At 40.0% G+C, this 25,090-nt stretch overlaps 1 protein-coding gene across 1 annotated transcript in view; it reads left to right on the top strand.

Annotated features, from left to right (window-relative positions):
- Positions 1-24,682, top strand: part of LOC139731069 (uncharacterized) — a 71,275-nt gene extending 46,593 nt beyond the window's left edge. The window contains 35 exon segments of the mRNA XM_071641948.1: positions 210-390; positions 1,173-1,295; positions 1,975-2,103; positions 2,551-2,670; positions 3,288-3,391; positions 3,867-4,011; positions 5,087-5,212; positions 5,481-5,603; positions 6,268-6,390; positions 7,012-7,143; positions 7,872-8,003; positions 8,388-8,510; positions 9,048-9,167; positions 9,612-9,728; positions 10,276-10,521; positions 10,821-10,961; positions 11,583-11,708; positions 12,158-12,286; positions 12,817-12,929; positions 13,586-13,826; positions 15,017-15,145; positions 15,665-15,781; positions 16,305-16,430; positions 17,100-17,222; positions 17,701-17,828; positions 18,648-18,894; positions 19,458-19,545; positions 20,130-20,170; positions 20,563-20,635; positions 21,103-21,143; positions 21,656-21,731; positions 22,136-22,580; positions 23,043-23,138; positions 23,688-23,768; positions 24,593-24,682. Of these exon segments, the coding sequence (XP_071498049.1) occupies positions 210-390; positions 1,173-1,295; positions 1,975-2,103; positions 2,551-2,670; positions 3,288-3,391; positions 3,867-4,011; positions 5,087-5,212; positions 5,481-5,603; positions 6,268-6,390; positions 7,012-7,143; positions 7,872-8,003; positions 8,388-8,510; positions 9,048-9,167; positions 9,612-9,728; positions 10,276-10,521; positions 10,821-10,961; positions 11,583-11,708; positions 12,158-12,286; positions 12,817-12,929; positions 13,586-13,826; positions 15,017-15,145; positions 15,665-15,781; positions 16,305-16,430; positions 17,100-17,222; positions 17,701-17,828; positions 18,648-18,894; positions 19,458-19,545; positions 20,130-20,170; positions 20,563-20,635; positions 21,103-21,143; positions 21,656-21,731; positions 22,136-22,580; positions 23,043-23,138; positions 23,688-23,768; positions 24,593-24,682 (4,695 nt within the window).
- The last annotated feature ends 408 nt before the right edge of the window (positions 24,683-25,090 follow it).

Genomic DNA, 25,090 nt, shown 5'->3' with positions numbered 1-25,090 from the left:
GACAGAAAGGTAACAAAATGGAATAGAGGAAAGAGTCAAACTTTGAAGCAACGGGACACTTCTGCTACCAGTAAAATGTAAGTTTGTGCGAGCAATGTCGTTCGTGTTTTTATTCAAAGAAAAAAAAATCAAGAATGTGGTTTATTTCTTCTCACCTCCGTGTAATGGTCACTATTTATTTATTTATTTATTTATTTGGCCTGATCCAGATCGCCCAGTGCGACTGCGCCCAGGGCTGGACTGGTCAGCGGTGCAACAATGACTTTGATTCTTGTGAGCTGAACCCTTGCTACCCGGGCGTCACTTGCATCGACTATCCGGCCCCGAGTGTCACCCCTGCCTGCTCCTCGTGCCCTCCGAATCTTGCCGGAGATGGATACCAGTGCTGGGGTAGGTGATGTAGTCTAGCTTCCGTCCCTTTTACCTTGGTAGTTCTCGTCCTATCGCAGTCCTGTCGTGTTAAACCCTCTTACGGCTTGTCGCCTACATTGGATTCCCGCTCCCGTTAGTTAAAAGAGTCCAGAAGCTAGATTGGAGTAGGTAATGTAGTCGCGGTTCTCTTTTGGTGTCCAAAGAAATTCCACTTTGTTTGATGTTAGCTTTGTTAACATATAGTTTGATAGGTTTATCTTCTAATATACATGTGGGCTACGTAGTTCAGTTCATCATGCTCATTTTTAAAGCAACGACTGACAAAATTGAATAGTTTGTGAATGTAGATAAGGAGATTTGGAAGAGGGAAAGGAAGGTGATATGAGGGAGGAGAAGAAGAAATAAAGGGAATAGTGGTCATGATCAAAAAGAAGAAAAGTGAAAAGGAGAAGCCAAACGACGATGAGGAAATATTAGAGCTGTCAAGTCTTCTAGATTAGGAACTAAATACCTCTTAATGCATTTGAATGCATCATAGATTTTAAGCATCATTTTTGACAACTTGGATGTATAATTATATCAAACATTGGATGTATAATTATATCAAACACACAATTATTTCCCTGATTACTCATTGGAACGTCACAGCACCTGATGTTTGCATGTTGGTAGCCCTCAAGTACAGCCTAGGATCATCCCAATAATGGCAAAGGCATCCATATCCCTTTTACTATAAAACTGCACATAAGGACCAGTATTCACCGAATTCTTTCACACTTGTTGTTGCTCCATGTCTTTAGACTTGGATGAGTGTGCCGAAGGTCTTGACGAGTGTGAACAGATCTGCGGTAACACTTTGGGCTCGTACACGTGCAGCTGCCGGGGCGGATATGAGTTGACTCCTAACATGAAAGACTGCATCGGTGAGTGTACAGTTTGCACTATATGCACATATATTTTTTGATCAACCATTACGAGCACGGTATTCTAATAACAGTCTACCAGTAACAGTCTGTGGTGAACACAGTTAACAAGTAAAAGAATATGCTTAGTAACGTAGATAGGGCATGCGTAAAAGAAAGATTTTATAAAAGGAAAAAACCAGTGCAGAATTTAATTTTTGACAGAGCAAAGTGTTAATGTCGTAAGTTTTGCCGAGAGAAAAAAAATCATCCTTGCCATCCTTGCCAAGTGTACTCTTTTGGTGTTAGAGAGACATGCACGCTAAAGAATTGCGGTACTTTGCTGGACTTTGCTTAAATAGTATTTATTTATCTAGTTTTCAGAATTATGAGGCGATGTACACAGATGTATTATGGTCACAAATCTGGTCTGATCTTTCCCGAGAAAATACCATCCCATCAGACAAGCATCACACGCACGAAAACAACAACAACAAACAAACAAACAAACAAGCTTTGTGATACACCTGAGACCAGTCACATTTTCAGCGTTGATATCATGCCCTCTGAAAAAAACACCCCATGTTTGTTTGGTTGAGTCTTTTGGTTGCTGTCTAAATAAGGCCTATGAATAGCTAATGTAGCTGTGAAAAATGCGTGGAAGACCTTTTTTACACCATCTTGAATTCTTCGACCACAGACATCAACGAATGTGACCGTGCAACAGACGACTGCAGTGAGAACGCAGTGTGTAATAATACCATCGGCTCCTACACCTGTAGGTGTAACGACGGGTATCGGCTGACGGCCGACAACAGGACGTGTGTTGGTGAGCTTTTCATCCGTTTTCTGATTTTTGTTTCTTGAATTGTTGTTCCTTCCTTTCCTTTCATGAATCTTTTTCATCCTGACTAAGGTTATCCAGGCTTAACCCTTTCCTGCTTGATATTCAAACTTTGTAACCTTGAAGAGACAGTCTAGCTGCTTTAAATGGGAGTGAATATTCGATAAAACCTTGCTTTTATCTCTTGCTAACTAGCTTCATAATCCTTAGAAATTTCTCAATTTATCCAAGAGAGATGCTGTTACGATTTTATTCTGCTTCGTCTGTGTCTAACTAGACAGGAAAGAAGACAGGTAACAAGACAGGGAAGATTCATTTTGTGGCAATGACGGTATCTTAAAAAAGGCTTTAGATTGCAAAGAAGACACCTAACATCTGGTAGGAAGAAAATATTTATCCGCGGCTGTCTTTGTCTTTTATTCTTCGCACCAGACGTCGATGAATGCACAATCGAATTGCCGTGTGACACGAACGCAGACTGTGCCAACGTGGAGGGGTCGTACACCTGTTCCTGTCGCAGTGGATACCAGGGCACCGGCTTGGTCTGCGATGGTAATTATTTGATTGATGCGCCTTCTTAAGTAAAGTCGACGCGATTCAGATTCACCTCAGTGTACTGGAATCTCCTTAGTTTCGACTTAATGCATTCTTATTGATCTCTACCGCGTTACCAGTTACACTAATTAGCGCAATCATACTCGTCTGCATGTGCAAGACAAAATACTTGCCAATGGAAGTACTCCTTGCTATTTTCCTGTACACACTTCCCAGCCGTGAACAATACTCAGAACAACAAGCAACATGACGTTCGCAGATGCTTGTTCTAATACAGCAGTACTGGTACATTTCTATGTACGTAGGCCATACAACTGTGCACAAGCATTCATAGAAATCTAGCATAAAACTGTCCTGTTATCTTTACAACATTCTAAACTTAGCCATGTTATGCATCAAACACACTACTAGATCCTGTCACTTTTACTCTAACCGACTTAAGCTTTCAAGAAGCGCTCTTCCGGTGGATTCTATGGAGATAATATTAAGAATCCTCGTGCGAAAGAGACTCAAACATGAAACAAACAAACAAACAAAAAAAAAGCATTAGTGTTCCAAAATTGTCAATGAGCCGTCACACCACTGTCTGTGCTCAACCCTTTTCCGTGCTCCAGATATCAACGAGTGTTTCAACCCTATGCTGAACGACTGTGACGAACTGGCGGATTGCGTAAATATCGAAGGTTACTTCATCTGCAACTGTATCACGGGCTACGAGGTGAGACCCCAAATCCTGTTTTCGTGCCGTTTGATATCTTCCAAGAGGTGGTATGCAGTCCCGGTGCCGATGCGAGTTTCGTCACCCTCTATGATGGTTTCACAGATCAATGCAGAGCTGCTAAATTGGAGGCATTGTTTCCGTTGAGTTTGCGAGATGATCTCCTCCCAAAACGTGTCTCACACGGATGGGAATCACCGCAAGAATATAATTTTTCAGTAACCATTTTACTAATCATGATCAACGTACACACATCACTGTACCATAATAAAGTACAAATTAATGATATCACTAAAATAACCATCTTAAAGCGCCAGTACCCCGTGCTTACAATGTAATTGGAATTTGAGCCAAAAGATCCTTAGGAAGAAGTACTTAAACTGTAAAACTGCAAACCAAGCTTGGCATGATATGATTTAAATTTTTACTTTCGTCGGGACTAGCAGGGTTAATGATCTTCTGTTCCTATCCGCAGGGAACGGGGCTCAATTGTACCGATCGGAACGAGTGTCTGGAGGGCGTGTCGCAGTGTAGCATGAACGCAGAGTGTGTCAACGTGCCGGGCAGCTTCCAGTGCGGCTGCAACGCCGGCTACACCGGGGACGGTAACACGTGCATCGGTAAGTTGCGGCAGGACTGGTAGTCATACAGCAATCAGGCCAGTCATCTGGTGCAAGATTCATTTGGAGTCTTGTTATAAATAATGGTTATTATTAATTGACTTCATGCATATCACACTTATTTTTTGAAAAAAAATCCTTGTATAGAAAAATTATTCATGTTTTCAAGTGAGCAACATTTTGCATAATACACGAGATGACTTGACAACCACTAACATTTTAAGTTATGCGAACGAGATTCAAACTGATATTGGGGAAAAACACCCTGTAGTTTATGCTGGCATGTATTCTTCTATTATTTTTGCTTGCGTTAATAATTGACCAAATGAGAGAAAATTATGCATTTGCATATCACTAGTAAGCTTCGCTTGGCTGACTACATTGTGCGCATTTCTTTGAATGCCAACAATAGAAATGGATGGATTGCTAGGGTTCAGCAATAACTACCGTCAAAATGGAATCAGCCATGCATTCTATGTAATCTGTCGAGACCATCCATCCATATATGACTGTTAGTGTTAGACCAAATGGCGTTATTACCCTATGCCCATAACCGCATGGGAAAGGTACACTATACAACGGAGACACGAGTGATTACGAACAAGGAATCGCACGACAAGGATAAAGTGAGTTAACCGCAAATTTGTTGTCATACAAATCAATATTTGTACCATGATAATTGTTACGTCTGGGCAACCAGTAGGAACTGGTATGACTTTGTAGCTCGCACCATTGCGGAACTGTCAGGTTTGCTGGCGAAAGCTCGTCACCTATGATGGTTTATCCTCTAGAGATTATATACTCGTTCCCCATGTAAACCCGATGGTTGCAGCTGCAAGTGTTCAGTAGTCTACACACTGGTTCAACTGTAGACTCTTTTCTGTGTGTTTATATGGACGCTCTACAGTCAGAAACATCAAGAGGAAAACAAAAACACAGGTGACTTATGGATACTTCATTTAACCATCTTAGAGGATTTATACGCAGCAGACGCATACAGTCCTATGGTCATATCAAACATTCTCTAACAGACCACACACATTCGTTTCTTCCACACCCCCATTCCACTGTCCAGATTTCGACGAATGCTCCGACACTGTCTTCAACGACTGCGATGTTAACGCCGAATGCCAGAATGAAGTGGGAAGTTACACGTGCGCCTGTAACACAGGTTTCTCTGGCAACGGAACATCGTGTTCAGGTATGTACACACATGCCTCTTTTTTGTTTTATCTTCTTCAAAACATCTCATGATTTATGAAAAAAAAAATATTTACTTTGTCGTTTAAATAATCATGTCTTTATTGCGCATAGACAGTAACTTGACGCTGCTATGAAAATGCACTACTGAACGATCATAATGTTCATGAGAAAGTAATGTACCGGTGGTAGACCAGTCCCACTGGCTATGCCGTTACCATGGCGACAAGTCAAGTAACCATGGTAATCCATCTTTCCTCCCTTGACAGATATTGATGAGTGTGAGGGAGTCCCCGCCCCGTGCTCTCCTCAAGGATCCTGCACCAACACCGAGGGTACCTACCGGTGTGCCTGTAATGACGGTTACAGTGGCGATGGCTTCGTTTGCCAAGGTGAGTAGAAGGCGGCAAAAGTATTATAAGACGATCCCGTTATAACGAAATCCTTAGGACTGACGGTTCTTCTTTCGTTATAATATGTAAGTTTTGCTATAGCCAAACAAATAAAGTGTATAAAGATGCACAAATGATAAATTTGGGACATGAATTTTTGATTCGTTGTAACGATTTTTGTGTGTGTCTGTAAACATGTTCGTTGTAACAGGAGTGCCCTGTACTTGGTGCCAATAATAATTATCAACATATCACACACTTTCTCACGCACACGCACACATAGACATACACGCAGTCACACAATGCAGGCTCAGGCACATACGTACTCACCAGCTTTTGGACCACGGTTTAAAATTTTGCTCGAAGTCACCTGAAATTCCATCATTAAGAGCGTCTTGGATTTTACTTTAGAAGAGAAATCACTTTGACAACATTCACATTTTCATTCGTCAAAAACCAGCCAGTGGTCCAGACAAAGAGTATCTCATGTGTAGAAATCAGGGTCTGAGCAAGATGGTCAAAAGGATTCGTTTTTCGTGGAGAAATAAAAGTCGTATCAAGTTTTTCGTCACACCACCTCCCTCCATTGTTTAATGTAAACGTTTACACATCATCATCATGAGTAATTGTCGTCGCTGTTATGCTCGTCTTTTTCACAATATAGACATAAACGAGTGTAGCCAGAATATTGATGACTGCACACAGCGCTGTATCAACCTCGAGCCTGGCTACCAGTGTGGATGCGATCCGGGCTTCCAGCTCTCAGCCGACAATATCACGTGCGAAGGTAACCATGGAAACAATTTTATACTCTTTGACGCAATAAGACAGTCCATTTTTAGAATTCTTGCTATATAAGTTCTTTTCTCAAGCAAAGTTGGGAGAACAAAATGGAAAATCACCACATCTGTAAAAGATGACGAAGATAATGTTTTAATGTTCCATGCAAGATGTGGTATTCATCTCTCTGTCAGTCTGTTGGATGTGAATGCTTTTCAATGGAATCATTCATTATTTCGAATCTGATTTTCAAATATCGCGTTGGCCCAAATCCCAAGATATTCTCACATTTTATTGACATCAGATCAGACATCCTTTGATGGAGCTTCTCCCTCTTATTGGAAACGTGTACTTCGTTCTTCAAATAAATATTTGCGAAAAGATAATTGCAGAAGTGGAAAGATCTAAATCACACATACGGAAATCCGCTGCAATCTTTTTTAAACATAAAGATGAGAGATAAAGTTACAGTGTTGTGAATAATGGAGACATACAGCATCAGACTTTATTATTTTTCGGAATATTTACATCCCGCAGTGTACCTCTAATTCCTTTATCATCGATTTTTGACACAGTTTCCATATGTTTATATCGAACCTTTGTTGTCGTCAACCCCGCTCCCCAACAGTTGCTGCGGGCATGGAGTGTGACGCGGCCCTCGACCCCTGCACTGGAGGCGGGATGTGTCTGAACGCCACCGGCCTCATCACCTGTGTCTGTCCCCGCGGCTACAACAACTCCAACGCCACAAACTGTCAAGGTACGGCTTGGTTTATAGCATCCATTCTTTCTGTGCGCAGGCACCAAGCCAATTCTGAGCCGATGTGTCAAACAATATCCACAAATTTCACTTGCCAACCATATATATTAAATGATTATGGACTGGTAATTAAAATGACACGGAGAGGCTTAACAATCAGCCGATACTTCCCAGCCTGAGCGGAAAGCTACGTTCCATGACATGATAAGCTAGGGGTTTAGAATTAAGCGGCACTTTGTACGGAAGGCTTGCAAGATTATTTTTCTTCTTTTCAAGGTAAATCCAAGGAGTGTTTTTTTTTTCATTCAATCATGTGTTGTTTTTTTCCTCGCGTTTTTATTTATGTATGTTTATATGTATATATGTATGTATGCATGTATGCATGCATGTATGTGTGTGTGTGTGTGTTTTCTATTTGCGTGTATGTGCGTATATCTTTGTGTTTGTATTTGCTGCATTCCCGAGAACATGGGAAGAGGCTGTGGGGGAAGGGGCAGTATATTGCCTGTCTCCTGCCTAGAGGTGCTGCATAATCATGCAGTATTGTAAATTTCTGATCATGTGCCCTACATCACAGGGTTTTGTCTTTATTTGTGTGTGTGTTTTGGGGAATGATGAGCATGAACTGATGTTGACGATGACGATAACAATACAACAACATTTATAGCAATACAACTACATTGTTCTTAATATGCTTTCTTACGTCCCACCTTCGTACCGATTAACAGATATCGACGAGTGTCTAGAAATGACCGATAACTGTGACCCAACCGAGGGGGTGTGCTCCAACACGGAAGGGGGATACACCTGCTCATGCAGGAATGGCTACACCCTGGGCGCAGATCTGCGAAGCTGCTCGGGTAGGTGATCTTCGGAAAATCAGTCAAACAAAGAAACAAATGCCCAAACCAACCAAGCAACGTTCATACGAACGAATAATGAAGCAAACAAAACCACACACATAAGCATATAAGACATTCGAACTATATGCTTGAATGTTTGTTTAGAATCTCGTAAGTATGTTTGATGATCATAATTATTCTTAAGACAGTAGGAGTGAATTGTCTTACAGATTCTCCGATTACAAATCCAACTTTCGTCACCGTTGATGATAATGTTTGCAGGAAGAGAGAAAAAGAAAGGTCGATAAAATAAATTTCCATCTTTTACATTGTGGCATTTAGCATCGTTAGTTACAATACTAATGTTGGATTTTGTTATTTTTTGATACGTTTATCATGCAGATATCAATGAGTGTGAAACCGGAAACAATAATTGCTCGATCAACGCTGCGTGCAACAACACGGCAGGAGGATACGAATGCTCTTGTAATGTGGGCTACAGTGGAGACGGGATAACATGCTCGAGTAAGTATACCTCTTTCGCCCAACGCACCACTTTTTTTTTTCCACCATAGACATTGAAAGGTTGCAATACTCAGTATTCCGCCGTTGTCGAGCATGGATATTCATGACAACAACGCTCACAAAGCCAATGGATTCTCTCATATCAAAATACATTTGAACAGACAACCACTCGGTCACGTGTTATTGAGTCTGTGTTCTGTGGATGGTCAGTCAGTGCGTTAAGGGTAATACTCTGACATAGCTGAGAAAAACTGTTGTCTATATGTATGAAAATCCACTACTCAGAAAAAAACCCCAAATAGCAACCCAACTCACCGATGAAATCATGTAGATGATTAATTGACAGCGATGTTGCTTGACTTTTACGTCACAGAAAGCGTTTGCGTCACGCGGCAAAAAAAAAGTTTATAATTTCATCCTGAAACGTTAACTCTCTCAGGCTCACTAGTTTAAGTTACCATAATTGACATCGTTATGCCCCTGAAGTTGTGGATGGAATTGAAAGCATTAAGTTGAGTCTGTATGTCACTTTTTCAGATATCAACGAGTGTGACAGCTCACCGTGCGTGGCTAACTCAGATTGTACCGACACGGAAGGGTCATATGTCTGCACCTGCTCACCGGGATACGTCGGCGATCAGACCTTCGGGTGTTTCGGTGAGTTTCACGAGAAGTTCTCCCAGACATGTACGGCTTTACGTTTGGCGCGAGTGGAACCTGTAGAAATCGGGTCCCGGGCCACGCAGCAGCCGACGTGGAGATGGCTGATAGTTGATACAATTTACAAATTATGTGCCCTGTCATTATGAAGGACGACAACACCGACGTGCATAAAGACTGTCGTCAGTTCTATATGGCTTTTTATATTCAGTCCGCATAATTCATTACCCACCAAGAAAACCACATTAGGGTATAGTAAACCATTTGAAATTGACATACAAGATTAACTGAAATTCCATTTCCAGTGCAGGTTAGAACACTCCGCTTCGATATCACAATGATTATCATAACGCATACTTCACCAGCGGGACTGTTCAGATCGCAAATAACGTTAGACTGTTTCAAAGTGCAATCCCGTTCTTTGGTTTCTCCTACATACAGATATCAATGAATGTCTGTCGGTTCCATGCGACATCAACGCCGATTGCGTGAACTTTGAGGGTTCTTACAACTGCACGTGTCACTCCGGTTACTATGGTAACGGCACTGCGTGTTATGGTAAGTTCATACAGTCTAATTGATAACTGTTGTTAGTGTTGTTGTTTTTTTTTACATCATGGGAGGTAGAAAGAAATTAGAGGCCAAACCAGTAGAAATTAAAAACCAGGTAGCGTGGTGATACTGTGGAGTCGGAAGTGTAGCCAGGCTCGGATGTATTCGGGAATCATCGTAACGAATAACCCCGTGTACAGCTTCATCACCGACTCCTTTGTAATACACACACACAGCTGAAGAATTTCAGTTTTGGAATCAACCGTTACACACATCCATTTTATCAGTTTGCATTGCAAATGTATGAAAAATCTCTTTCTATCGATAATTGTCAAATACCACTTTTGCTGTCAGGTGTATGTGCTGACAAAGAAGCATTTATAAGGATTATATGAATAATCGTTAGGTTCTACATCACAGATGCTTATTCAAGTGATGCCGGTTGGTACGAATGACCTTTCTTTTTGCTCATGCGCAAAGTGGAATTGCAAACCGGCTTATAATAGCCATTGTTGCCATCTCCTTACCGGTTACGTAATCTTCCACTGTACAGACATCAAGGAATGTGAAGACCCAAATCTGTGCCCAGAAAACAGTTACTGCATGGAGCTCGGCGGCTCGTACACTTGCGTCTGTAACGAAGGCTACATGGGGGACGGGACCGAACCGTGCGTGGATATCGACGAGTGTTTTCAGAATCCGGAATACTGCCACGATGACGCCATTTGTACCAACTTTCCTGGCAACTACTCGTGCGATTGCATGATGGGCTACAGCGGAGACGGAGTCAACTGTACAGGTAAGACGATAGAGGGCGTGCTCCTTTTTCGTTTATGTATTCATTTATATATCTATTTACTTTATTCGTCTAACTATTTGTGTATGTTTAAGAATATGTTTATTGTCGTATGTTTTTCTTATTTTTAACAGACATGAAAGCAGGACAAAATAAAATAGTCTCAGAGATGTAGTTTTGTTGCGTGATTATTTTGGCAATATTATATTATTTGTCTTGATATGATGAGTTAGCTATTATAGATACTCAAAGTTGTGCCTTTCAATCACTCTAGTTTTTCTTGTTTTTGCCACGATCATTAGATGTCAATGAATGCGAGCTGGGGACGATAGACTGTGACGTCAACTCAAACTGCACGAATACTAAAGGTTCCTACACGTGTAACTGTCTGGATGGCTGGTTCGATAGCACGGGAAGTCGAGCGGAAGCCGGCTCGTGTCTAGGTACGTGCAAAGCTGTGAAGACTTGAAACGTGCAGCGAAAACTGCATTTACAGTACACAGGCCGCCCTCGTGGGCTCACATGCTCTCTGTTTAACACGCACAAACGTCAACACCAACAAACGCTGTCGTGAATTGATAATCCTACTACATTACAAGAGCACGGTTTTGTAATTCATAATTCAAATAATCCTGATTTAAAGTCAACATGACCTGATGAAAGCATCACAAAAGTCATTCTGATTGGGGACAGATATTTATATCATACCGTGAAATATTGTGCAAAGAAATCGACACGTTAGCATTTTGTTACTTTAATAGCGCAAGTAATTCTTGACGCTGTCTGTAATACTACACGTATCCTTAATCTTTGTTGTTGTTGTTTTCGTCAGTGGGTTGAAAGCTTCAGGATCATGATACAAAGGTGCTGACTTTAAAAAGATAGGACCTACTGATTGGCTTGTTTTAAACCGGCTCTGATAGCAAGATGTGTTCGAAGGAAATTGGCATTTTTTCATTTGAATGTTTGTTTAAGGACAGATACAACTCCAAACATACAAACATGCAAGCACAAGCTTTCTTTGTCTCAAATCTTCCCTGCTTTTTTCCCCTGTGATTTTGCAGACGTGGATGAATGCGCACTGCAAGTGGACTCGTGTGGCGCCAATTCCATGTGCGTCAACACGAATGGCAGCTATGAGTGTGTGTGCGACACTGGTTACATGGCCAGCTCAGCGAGAACCTGTGAAGGTGAGTGCTAGAGGATCGCATGTGCATTTTGTCTGTCTGCTATGATTATTTTAGAAGTCTATTCTACTCAGACCGCGTGCGGAATTTGTTTTTGCTTTAGTTGTTGGACATTCTCGTTGATTTCATTGCTACTGTGAGTCCATGTTATTTCGTTTTAAATGGGTTGATCTATACAAAAGAATCGATCAAGGTACTGTAATCAGTTTTGATTTTCAACGTATACTGTATTGATTTAATTTTTTCTTTACCTAAGATAAATCACTGTTGTTTCACGGGATTAAAATATTGATTGTACCATGCCGTAAAATAAAGCGTTTAGTAGGTGTATACTCTAAGCCTTACCGCTGCCAAATACTCGGAAGATCATACGTGTATCTCTGTCTTCATATTGTCATTCTTTAGTTTTGATATCATTATTTTCATGTCGCTTCTTATTATCTTGCCACTAGACATTGCCGAATGTTCGCAGACTCCCAATCCTTGTGATGACATCATGAACACGATCTGTCTCGAGGAGGACGGGGGTTATCAGTGCGTGTGTCAGGCGAGCACCTTCAACATCGACGGCATGTGTCAAGGTGGGTGTCCTGAATTACGTAACCGATAACGTCGCGTTGACGTCACAACTTTCAATGCGTAGAACGCGAGAGCGTTGTCCTTGACTCCGCATCAGGCTGTTTTGAAGGGCTACTTTAAGTTGTATTGAACTGTGATGCTCTCTGGCCAAGCAATTGATATCGATATTGGAAATTTACTCAAATTGAAAATGCTGATTATTCTGATATATGACTAAAATTTGGCAAAGACGTTGCTATGTCGAGGAATGTAAGGGGCTAAGCTACTTCATGGTTGGCATGTCGATTTACAATTACTGTCTGTTTGCGAGGAAATACACATGAATAGTTGTTGTAAACTGTCATGCATAAGAATACTTGCAAGATATGAGTTCTTTTTTATTTCCTTTTTTAGTTAGATTTTGCTCCCAGACGTAATGAAACGGCGATATTGAACGATAAACTCTGTATCTTTGTGTATTCATCTATTTCTTCTTCTTGTATTTCTAGTTGGAGGAAATGCAATCACAGTGATATTACTTTTTATCTTACAGCGGCCCACACTCTCTTCTTGATGGTCGAGTTCGTCGACATCCAGGGACTTGTGGTCGAGTTCTATTACAGCATAGTCAGCACTGACCAATACCTAGAAGCCCTGGCGAATGATGTGAGTTGCGCGCAGCTTTTTGTTCAAGAGTATAATTTAGTAGCTGACTCGTTTGTTCTAGTTCGTTCTTAATTCAGTAGCACATTGAGTGGGCGGGTTGTATTATACTATGACGTTTTCTGTGCCAATTCATATTCAAAGCATACAAATGGGGTTATCACAAAACGGCATGTAAGTGAATAGGGTGACGTAAACTCTGTTTTGTTGCTATTTAAGACAATTACATCCTAGCCCAATTAATCTGGACTGGCTCACTTCATTCTGTAAGCTACACGAGCTATGCTTCGTTTCTGTTTTTCTTTTTTATTGGTTGATTTGGCGGATTGTTCTTCTTTTTATGTAATTTTGTATTGATACACCTATTCTTACCATTGTCTTTATGATTCGAGAAAGGGTGAATAGATTACAGTCAAACCTGTCTTAGCGACCACCTCTCTATAGCGGCCACCTGCCGTATACGACCAGTAAGAACAATTCCGTCCGAGAGAGAGAGAGAGAGAGAGAGTGAAAAAAAATGTTAAAGAACTTGTCTGCAGCGGCCACCTGTTTATAACGGCCACGTTTTTCGTCTCCCTTTGGTGGCCGATATAGACAGGTTTGACTGTATAATTATCATTTGAAATATAACAAGATTTCTGCAACTCTTCTGTCCTTAGACCATGGTCATCCTGAGGGCATCGACCTTGTTCTCCGACGTCTTCGCCGTGTCCGTGCAGCAGATAACTCTGGCAGGGAACGGCACGAGGGCCGTGGTCATCTTCCGTGTCGACATCCCGCTCAGCAACGACGCGACTGAAGCCGAATTAGCCGAAACGTTCGACGACGCCCTGATCGGAACCCGAACTGACATTCTTCCGCCGGACAACCGTGTCTATGTCGAGACCGTCATTGAAGTCGGTAAGATTTTTTTTTTCTTTTTAGATTTTCATGTATTTCTCGTCTTGTCTCACCACGGAGGTAAATGAATGTGCTTCCAATTGCTCTACGTTGATATTATAATAATATAAAAATGTCGGGTTTCGCTATCATACATTACGTTCGCTAGCCCATCCCCTAAAATTCAAAGAAAGGGGGGGGGGGAATACACACGAAACATGCAAACACAAATACATCCAGACCAAAAAATAGGAAATGGATCTAAATCCTTTTTTTAATGAAAGGAAAAGGATCTAAATCCTAGTCGAACTCGATCCCCACAAAAGGTTCATAGAATGATTATAAGTAACCTCAATTCCTACCACGTGCTTGACAGAAATATCTGACAGGACTATGGCTACAACAATTATCATGATTGCTTGTTGTTAAAGGACAAGTTCACCCTCATAGACATGTGGGTTGAGTGAACACAGCAATATTAGTAGAGCACATCAGTGAGAGTTTGAGGAAAATCGGACAATCCGTTCAAAAGTTATGAATTTTTGAAGTTTCTGCTCACTCAAGGCTGGATGAGAAGACTACTATAGCTTGTGATGTCACATGAGTACAACGATATAAAGAAAGAATAAAGAAAATTTGACATATTTTCACTTTTCTCGCATAACAAAAGAACACTTGACTTCTCCCTTTCAGAAGGCAGGGGGAATAATTGTTATTACCCTTAACATATATGTCAGTAACAAGTCGAAGAAATGTGCACTTTATTCAAAAAGTAAAGTTTTGTGAAATGCTCTTTTTATTTTTCTTTATATGGTTGTACGCATATGACATCAAACACTGTAGCAGTCGTCTCATCCAGCAGTGACTACGCAGATATTTTAAAAATTCATAACTTTTGAAACGGATTGTCGGATTTCCCCCAAACTTTCACTGTTGTGTTCTATTGATATTGCTGCATTCACTCAATCCACATGTATATGAAGGTGGACTTGTCCTTTAAGTCCTATAAGGGGATGAATCCAAAGACTATTTTGATTTGCTTATTCTAACCTCTTTGTAGGTGGCTTTTGAAAGTGACTGGTAAAGTGATGTTCTTGCTATTTTAAGTACATTCTAATCAGAGATCGCCAGAGTTTGCATTTGTCTTTTTAGCGCAAGAGAAGAACCTAATATGTATCTGCCTGTTTTGATGTGTTTAATACTGTACACAGATATGAATGAGTGTAGTAACGCCTCCATCTGCCCGGTGAACTCCATGTGTATCAACAACGTGGGAAGCTACCGCTGTCAGTGTGATCCTGGCTACGAGTTTGTAACCAGCGCCAACAGGTCGTGCGGAGGTAAATCACTTGGCTTTTGACTTGGTGCGGTTTATAAGTGGTTCATTGGTTTGGTATACAGTACCTCACAAAGCAACTAAGAATTGATAGAAGTTACTGATTAAATACAGGGTAAAGACAACAATAATTTCATTTAATGACGACGATTACTTAATACTGAAATATTTGTCTTTAAAAAAGGACACAGCACGTATATTTGTTGACGTTTTGTCGTTGTTATTTCATCATGGCAGAAAGAGAGAAGATAGTATTAAATTTCCTAGATGAATTGCATATCACAAAGCATGACACCCATTATAGCGCCCCGAATATTCGTGGTATATTAGCAATAACAAATTGCAATACAACAAACAATCTGTGTATGTGTTTTATTGGGCACGGTACAAAGTTGTGAAAATGCATCAAAAACAATGTCTCATATACTGTTAATAAGCCATCCAGAAGGATGACCCAACCAGCTTTCCAACAGGGTAATACAAAGTGAATGCTTTGGCATTTTTGTATCTTGTTTTCCCCCAGATATTAATGAGTGTGAACTCGGAATTTGCAGTGTGAACGCACAGTGTAACAACAGTATTGGAGGATACTCGTGTGTGTGCAACGAGGGATACACTGGAAATGGCCTTACGTGTTCAGGTAAGCCTGGGAATTGGTATTTATTAAGAAGCCAATGTATTATTATCGAACGAATAAACATACCCTATTAATGCCACACTGGTCGTTTCAAAACAGTCAAGTACGCAAGGCAACTCCACAAAGCAATTAATGTATATCAAGCACGAGCAGGAATATTTCGCTCTCGAGTGTTGTTGGTGTTGTTTTTTGTTTTTAAACCATAATATATCCATCTTTGAAAAAAAGGATGGAAAACTTCCTTACAATCCGTACGCAAACATAGTATTACAATCAACGGCCACGACACAATAAAAAAAAAACAACAACATCGACTCTAACAATAAAAGGAGGCTAGTCAAAATTTCAGATTAAAGCGTTGGTATGATATGTGATGCGACATTATCATAAACCTATGTATTCTTTCACAAGATGTACCGGTATTTGATAGAGGAAGAGAAATAGTGTGACGCGCAATAGAGATTAAGGGTGCAACTTCAACAATGTCTTCTCTTTATACTACCTGCGTTAAACGTCACTCGTCCAGATATCAACGAATGCGACCTCGCCAACGTGTGCGGAGCCAACTCGGTGTGCAACAACACGGACGGAAGTTACAGCTGCTCATGTCAGACCGGCTTTACCGGGTCTCCGCCGGGGTCCGTCTGCACAGGTGAGCTTCATCGTTTCCTAGCCGCGCTTCATCGCGGAATCTTTATTAGCTTTTGGTTGTTCTATTTAAACTACCGTACGTTTCATAATGTTTTTTTTTTTTTTAAGGTCACCATCATCTCGATTGTAAAGTCGCATATCAAGTTTTCATAAACTTGTAAATTCTGGTTTAGTTTGTTCTCAATTTGAGTTTTATTTCCTATTATTTTTTTGTGGATTATCTTATGCATTTAATCATCTCATCCCTTTCAAAATCAATTTTAAAATCTTGTGTGCAAATTAAGTTGATTTGGTTACAATCATTTCAGTCGATTACATTTATGCATACATTTTTGGAAACAATGATACGTAGGGAGTGAACACATTCATACAAATGTCGAAATAAAATCATTCAACATGTTACATGCATATCAGTCACTTATCGATGATGGAATTTAACATGTTCTATGGCTGTAACAATTATTTTTGCTTCTGGTTGATTTTAGGATGAATGGGATCTCAGAAGTAGATACACCTGTATATCAAAAATTTGTGTGATTCTCTTCCATAAAGGATACATTGCCGCTAGAGTTCACAATGATTTCGAGTCTTCATGACGTAATTTTCAAAGTGACTCCGCACCATGACGTCACTATTTACTGAAGATCTCATATCCCTTCTTTACTTGCAGATATCGACGAGTGCGCAGATCCCACAGCCTGTACGGGAATGAATGAGGAATGTGTAAATACTGCTGGCAGCTATGAATGCGTCTGTATGGATGGAACAATACGGTATCTTGGCTACTGTCTATGTAAGTTTATGCTTGTTTTAGTTGTTGTTTTTATTGTTGTTGCTTTTTTTTTTTGTTTTGCTTTTCACCTTCTCTATTGAATAGTAAAGCAACAAAAGCAAACTTGGTACTCTAAAGCGGTATTTACCTCGAAATTGAATCTAAACTCATCAAAAACGCCCAGCGTTCCTAGCTTCTGTCTGTGCGTATGTATGGTAAAATCTGTGTTTTTTTTTTGTGGGTTGATTTTTGTGTGTAGTATCAAAGTTTTTGTAAAATTGGTTTGCTTTTCATTTCTTCGGTTTAATCTATCCTTATTTCGTGTTTTGTGAGCAAGGGTTTAAAGTTGAAATTGCCAAATGTCGACACGAACTAGAAGATATTGAGAGTGATACCAAAACTGATGACGGGTACTTTCATCTTTCATATTTTCTGCTTTTTTAATGTTTTCATCAATCAACTGGTCTATTATTCTGTTTTATCTTTTCACATAATACAGTCTTTGAGGAGCTGAGCGGTCAGATTCGCTACAATCGCATCAGCGGAACTCCTGTGGACTACAACAGTAGTCTAGCGGATCCTTCCTCTGCGTATTACCAATACCAAAGTGAAACAGTCTGTGCTGTGGTAAGAATCACAATTTATTTGCATCTTACTTTTTTACCCTCAATTTATTGTAGAGTTTATTTTTCATCCGACTTTTCATTGCTTTTGACGCTTCCCGTTGTAGGATAAATGACACAACAATCAAAACAATGAATTGTCAACTGGCATGGATTTGCATTATTTGAGTGTATTGTTTAAAAGAAAGATATTGAGCCGTTCAATAGAAGAGATAAAAGCAAGTCTATTAGCAGAAAATTAGTATTTATGCTTCTTCGCGGATTTTTCTCTGATTGCTTCGATATATCCAAAGTAAATGCTTTTTAATAATTTATGTGAGCAAGTTGCACGTATTGGACTTATTGCAGGACAAGCTAGAGAAACGCTCCATACAGACCAACCCATCTACCTGACTGCAAGTCGTATGTGTTAAAACCGGATTGTCAAGTTTAGCGAGCTTTTATATGGGGGTCAAATAATACAAAAATAACATCCTAGTTGTCCATTGACACAATTAGAAAAGGGAAAAAAGAAAGAAAATACCGCCACGCTTGAAGATGAATTTGACGTGTGAAAGGAAAAGTTTTCCCCACGCATACTCCTGCATGTGGCTTCCGCAAAATGCTAAGAGAAAAGAGAGAGCGATTCTGCAATATCAAATTACAATCTACTCTCTAACGAATATTTTGACTTTACTAGCTGTATTCATAGGAAGTGTTTACTGCATATCTCATTCTTCGATTCTTCATTGATGGTTCGGAAAACTTTAGCTTATAATTTCTTGCATATGAGCCCAGGATTTCGAGGATTTAAGTCCTTTTTGCATCATTGCATCTCCAACAGTTCTCATCCCAAATTGACGTATGGCTCAATTTGAACGTGCCGTACACCTACCTGAGCTGCAACGTCACAGGCTTTTCGGCGGGAAGCATCATAGCCTTCTTCTCGCTTAACGTCTTCGGCGAGTCGCAACCCGAAGCCCTGGAGAGAGCCGGCGTGATTTTTGACAACGGTTTCTCCTCAGCGGAGATGACGGAGTGGACGGGCACAGACGGGACCATTTTGTATCTGGAGTTCCTGTCATTCGAGGGTAGGTTTCCAGTTATTTACTTCCTAAACGAGTTCCAATGAGTAATACAATTTGGCCAGTGCCGTCTCTTATTTGACAGACTACAAGTCTTAGCAGAATGCGCAGGGATTTCGTTTTGCCCAAATCCAAAATTTGCAGGCAAAAAGAAAAAAAAAATCTTTTTTTGTTTTCCAACAGTGAGCTGCTATTTTAGTCTATGTTGTTTTTTTTCTTATGGGGGGGGGGGGGGGGGGGTATAATGGCAACATTATGATGCATTTCTGAAGCACACGTTTCCATGCTTTGAAGAATGGAGGCCTTATTTGTAAGTAATTCGTGTCGGCTAAACTTTCTTTTACCAGATCCCCGTTTTATCAAAAGATATAATCGATTTTAAATTTCCTGAACACACAGGCTGCCGAAGACTTATGATAAAAATCAACTATGTGATCAGTTATAACCTCTTCAGAAAACAGGGCCCAGAGGTCCGATAGTAATCTTACTCTATTTGATAATGGATAGCACCTTATTTGATTTTTACCTTAACACGTTTCACTTTGCAATTTTAAACCCGTGTATTCCAGATCCAGCTAACGCGTCGTGCAGTGTGAACCCCTGTCTTAATGGTGGCACGTGTCAGGTAGACTACGACGACGCGGTTACACGATGCGCGTAAGTATCCCTGACACGCTCCGATGGTGTTAATTCATTCTAAGCAATTTTTTGATCTGATAGATGTTCCTCTGAGTTCTTGTGAATTCACGTGAGGATTTGATTATGGCTTTCAGCTCAGTTTCTGCTTTAAAATGTCGACTTCCTGGATGTCATTTCATTTTCGGTCCATACTCAACCCATTTGTTTACCGATGTAACATGTAACTATACCTTACTAGGCCTGTTCCGTTTTACACTTTTTTTCTATTTGCTCCTTGAAGAGTTTTCTTCTGATTGAAGTAGTAAAGTTACTGCCATACCATGGCGTACCATGCTATGCAATTTACCAAGTAATCATAGTTAACTTTAGCCTTCTAAACTGTATCTGACTGTTACGAGAATGATACCCCTTCTATAACAGGCTGCAATAAAGTAATAATTCAGTAGGTTGAACGTGCGATATTGCGCTGCATGTCATTACGTATTGACGTTGAACATTTCTGTAAATGAAATATAGGCTATAATATATAGATATAAGTTGATGACTCTGCAATTTGATTGCCGTCAAGTGACTCTTGATTTGTCTCTTCATTTCAATTCCAGATGCCCACCGGGATTCAGTGGATCAATTTGTGAGAACAACAGTAAGTATCATTTTGTTTTGTTTTTTTTTTTTAATATCAAAGGAAGAACGTACACTATTCAAATATGAGTTTGCGAGACTTCCCTTCCCTTTATGAGGAATAATTGATACCTTTATAGTTCAGCACAGGGGACGCACATTGCGTATCATAGAGTGGGAAATAAAAATAGTACAAAAATAGACTTCTTGCAAGCTTTTTTTTTTTGTTTCTATAAAACGGAAGTGTTTGATCTTGCTCCTCATGACTTTGTTTTTTTTTTCTCGGTAACGATTGGACAAGGTGAAAAATTAAGCAAATATGTATCGTCTCCATCCAAACGTTTGAAAATATATCACTGGAACCTGTGTGTGAGTACAGTTAATTACAATTATCAATCATCTTAATTTCCTCAGCTGCCTGTTTGGGTCATGACTGTGTCAACGGCGGAGAGTGTCTGGTTGACGGCAATGGTAATCCGTACTGCAGGTGAGTGCATTCACAACTTACAGTTTGCCAAAATAGTATTTTCTCCGTATTTTCTACAATTTTATACATATTTCAAAGTTGTTCATTTTGGTATATTCGCCAAAACAATTAGTTTTGAGTTCATAGGAGTAGTTCAAACTTATATACAGGAGACAGAAGCAAATAACAATGATTTCCATCTCTTCCATTTCCTCTCTTTTTTCTCTCTCTTTATGTATGATAATTCTGTGTTATCTCTGATCATTGCTTTTCAACACAGACGAATTAAAGCCAGATGATGCGTTCAGAATATTATTGTCACAGCCTTTATATTGGATAAGACAAAAAATTATGTCATTGCCAGAAGCTATAGAGATGGACGCACTCTCCATGATTGTAAAAATTCCATAGTATCATGTCCTGCAGATGATTATTCAAAATCACCTGGTATAATATACATTATATTTTTTTATGGTTGTGCCTTACAGCTGCCCAGCGGATTATACAGGAACTTTCTGCGAGCTTTTAGGTAAGTACATCTGAAAAACATTCTGCCTTTGTGAATATCTCACCCTTTCTCTCTCACACAGGCACACTTTCTCTTTTTTTTTCTCTCCACCTATCTTTGTCACCCACAAACAGACTATGCTCACATAATTTATCTCTTTTCACACGCTCTCTTATACACAGACGCGCGCACACACACACAAACACACACACATACTCTCTCTCCCTATTGTTTCAAAGTCTTCTGTTTATTTCTTACAGTAATCTATTACGTCACAATGCAGTCACCACTGTATGATGAATAGCGTAGTTCTCTGACCTTACTTCGAAGCTGTACAAAGAATGATAAAAAAGTAGTGTTCATGTTTGCTCATGTAGTGCATAATTACGAATGGATTTTATGGACATAAATATTGATAATATCTCTGGTAAGAAGATGGTCCAAGTTATTATTTGATACCAATATGAACATAAACAGCTCGAAAGCCGTCTAATAATCACAACGCTATATATTTCATTTGTTTTTACCCCCAGTTGCTTGTGAGACGCTTGACTGTGTGAATAACGGAACCTGTGAACTGGACGATGAAACTGGTCAACCATATTGCCGGTAAATACCTCGCATTTACCACTCTGTTTACATGCCGATACTGACAATTATGACGTTATAATACTGTCGTGTCACGATAACAGTTTTTACACGACTGGACATTTTGCGTATTTCATTTTCGCTGTATTGGTGAATACTTACCAGTAATTCTTGCACGATGTTCCATTCTTGTTTGATCTAAAGTTTCATAGGTGTTAGGTAAAGCAGTAACATTTCTCAAAGGAGAATGAACATACCATCAGGATGTGGCAAAATAATCCTTTGATATACAAGAAAGATCTGTGGAATGATTTTCAGACCATGGAAAGGAAAAGAACATATTTTATAGAAAGAATATAGCTTTCAATAAAAACAGCTTCTTTACGAGTAGAGAATGATACAAACCCCTTTGATAAAAAATACAGATGTCCAGATGGATATACGGGCACAAGGTGTGAAAACATCGCGACTTCTGGTCTGTCCGTGGGCGCCATCGTGGGCATCGTGCTTGGCGTCGTCGGGTTCGTGCTCCTCGTTATCCTCCTGTGCTTCTGCTGCCTCATCCTCTTCGCGGCCCGCCGACGTCGACAACGGAAACTTGCTCTCTTCGAGGGCGAGGAGAATTGGGGCTACGCAGGCGCTCGTCGTCTCTACGCTCCGGCCGCCCCAGCGCCAACGCGGAGCTCCGTGGTCCGGAACGACCCGAGCGAATTCGCCAGCACGTCATCCGACGATTTCTATTACTATCAGAACACAAGAGGGCGTCCTTTTGCTGGTGCCCAGCCGAGACCAATCCTCGAGTTCGACGACGATGACGACGACACGATTGACAGCAGATTTTCCGGCATTGTCAAAAACATGTGGAACATGGTATGCCGTTTTCTCTGAAATTTTATTTTTGATGATAAGAATTTCTTTTCTTACTTTTAGCAAAACAGTTACAACAAAATCTGTAGAAATATTGCAGCAAGCGTCTTGATGCTTTTGCTGGGTAAAAGGTACAAACAATCCCTCTTTGCAAGCGGACTTTGATATCACCACTCTTGAGCTTAATAAAGATACTGAAAAGGAGGTAATGATATCGAGATGTGTCGATGGAAATGGAGATACATCAGATCGCTACCGACATGTTCTGTGTCATCTACATACCACATCGAAACAAGAAGATGAAAAATTGTAAACTAAAGAAACTAAAACAATAAACAAGATGTAGAACAGATCTTTGTAATAATTGCAGGAGAAACAATGCTGTTTGAAAAAAAAAACATATATTCTCTACCCACTGTGCCTTTCTATGAGTCGCTTATTTACGTGTCTTCTTCTGTTTACCAGCACGCTGATCAGAGGCCCACGACCTTTGACCCCAGGGAGCTACCAACGAGCTCGAACTTCCTGGCTTCAGGTGGAATTCCTCGTGCGTCCGTTCAGGTGAGTGACAACGCATTCAGTCAGTTTACTCCAGACATAATTTTCTCAACCTGTTTGAATGGCAGAAGTACTGTCAGAGCCATTGTGATGCAAAGTTGAAATAAAAAAGTATTTCAATTATTGGGAATAGTACTGATTATTTGAGCTGAAAGGAAAGAAATCCAACTTTGGTAACATGGACCGTAGTACATGAAATACATACGATTTCTTTTTTCTTGTTTCGACTGGTTGAGTCTTACTGGAATCTAGTATCCTTTTAACACTTTGAATGACAAAATGTCGCCAAGACAGAATAATCCCAGAGCACCTAAGCACTAATATTGTTCGCGCTAGTATGACGTTATGAAGCGCCTTTTGTTTTGTCTCTGAACATTATGATTTCATCGCTATTACTCTACCGACTAGAACAGCTGGTTATGATGTCATAATCACGTATTGTGCGAGTTTCGTGTATGAAGAGAGAAATTTGGTACTCTCAAGGTGTCCAATACACTCAGCAGATGCAATGAACTCTTACCATTTGTTTTTGTTTTGTTTTTTACTTTGCAGGCTCGAGCACTTTACCCAGAACTCAGCAGTGGGTTTGAACGACCGTACGTCGCAGACGGAACAGAAAGCAATGCCTATTCCGTAAGTTGATAGGGTGTATTACATCTGCTTGAGCTCTATTGTACCTTGCAGTTTGTCCGAGAGCATTTGCGTATTGCAACTGAGATTTTGATATTAGAATATGAAGTGCTGGAGGAAATATATACCATATCATTATTTACTGGAATATATACCAAGACCATTCTCATATGATTTTATGTCAAGTATCCATAATGATGTAGGACGTAGGACATGTCGAAGGCGACGGGCCTGCATCAATTACTCATCAATATGTCATAAAATTGCTTAACTTAGGCATTATGCATTGAGCAAACATTTTTTTTAATGTTGTCTGTCCGCATGTGCACAGCGTAGCAAGGGTGTTTGCTCTTGGAAATTTCCTGCTGGAAAGAACACGGTGCCACACAGTGTGCTCACAGTTTTTCTTTTCACATAGTCAGCTATTAATGTGAAGATGCTAGAATTGAAAATAACAGTGTGTAGATGACTTCACACTGTGGTGTGGTTTCACAGTGTCTTCACATTGAAATGTTTTGTTTCACACTGTGAACTGATGACCCACTAAGTGTTCATAATGTTAAAACGCTCGAATTTAACAATGTCAAGAGATTTAGCACTGTGTTTCCAATTTTCTCACTGTGTGTGTCACATAGTGCTTCACACTGTGGGACATGGGATTTTATTTTTTCCAACAGGGAAAATGCACACAGCATTCTGTTTGACAGTTTGGTACTTTATAAATGTGGCAGATGAACCAAAATTTTACTATTGTCCGTAACTTGTAAAAATTTCTAACTTTAGTTGATATTATCTCATGTTTTCATGTTTCCTTACATTTTCTGCAGGAGGAGACGGAAGAATTTAGATCATATCGTGGCAGACCGGGACGAGATAAAGGAATGTCAAGAGGATTCGAACCGTATAACTACTTTTAAAACTTTTAGTCATACTTTACTGCCAAGGTGTCTGTTAAATTGATATTTTTTATATTTAATTAAAAAAACTGTAGATATGGATACTTTATACACCTGGGATGATCGACATGATGTTCCATTCATCCTGGATACCCGTTTTAAACGCAAAGCAGTTTCTTTTTAAATGTATGTGGAATGTAATTATGCAAATAGATGTACTCATGTCCGTTAATGTGTGCCTAATTTCGTATTTATTACACGTATATGTTTATTCACTCACTTATTTTTTGTAGTGTTTCTGCATCGAAACTTTCGATCGCTTCTTTTTACTTTGAAACACGTGTCCAGAGTGAAAGGTAATACTCTTACCTTGATGGGTATTTGAATTTTGAATGAAGGTAAAAACGGAATTTAGTTTATGGGCCTGAT

The sequence above is a fragment of the Diadema antillarum genome, unplaced genomic scaffold (assembly GCF_040938485.1).
Source record: "Diadema antillarum isolate AM-2024a unplaced genomic scaffold, OU_Dant_1.0 seq00000356_RagTag, whole genome shotgun sequence".
Classification (NCBI taxonomy): domain Eukaryota; kingdom Metazoa; phylum Echinodermata; class Echinoidea; order Diadematoida; family Diadematidae; genus Diadema; species Diadema antillarum.
This window is presented reverse-complemented; position numbering and strand designations above follow the sequence as displayed.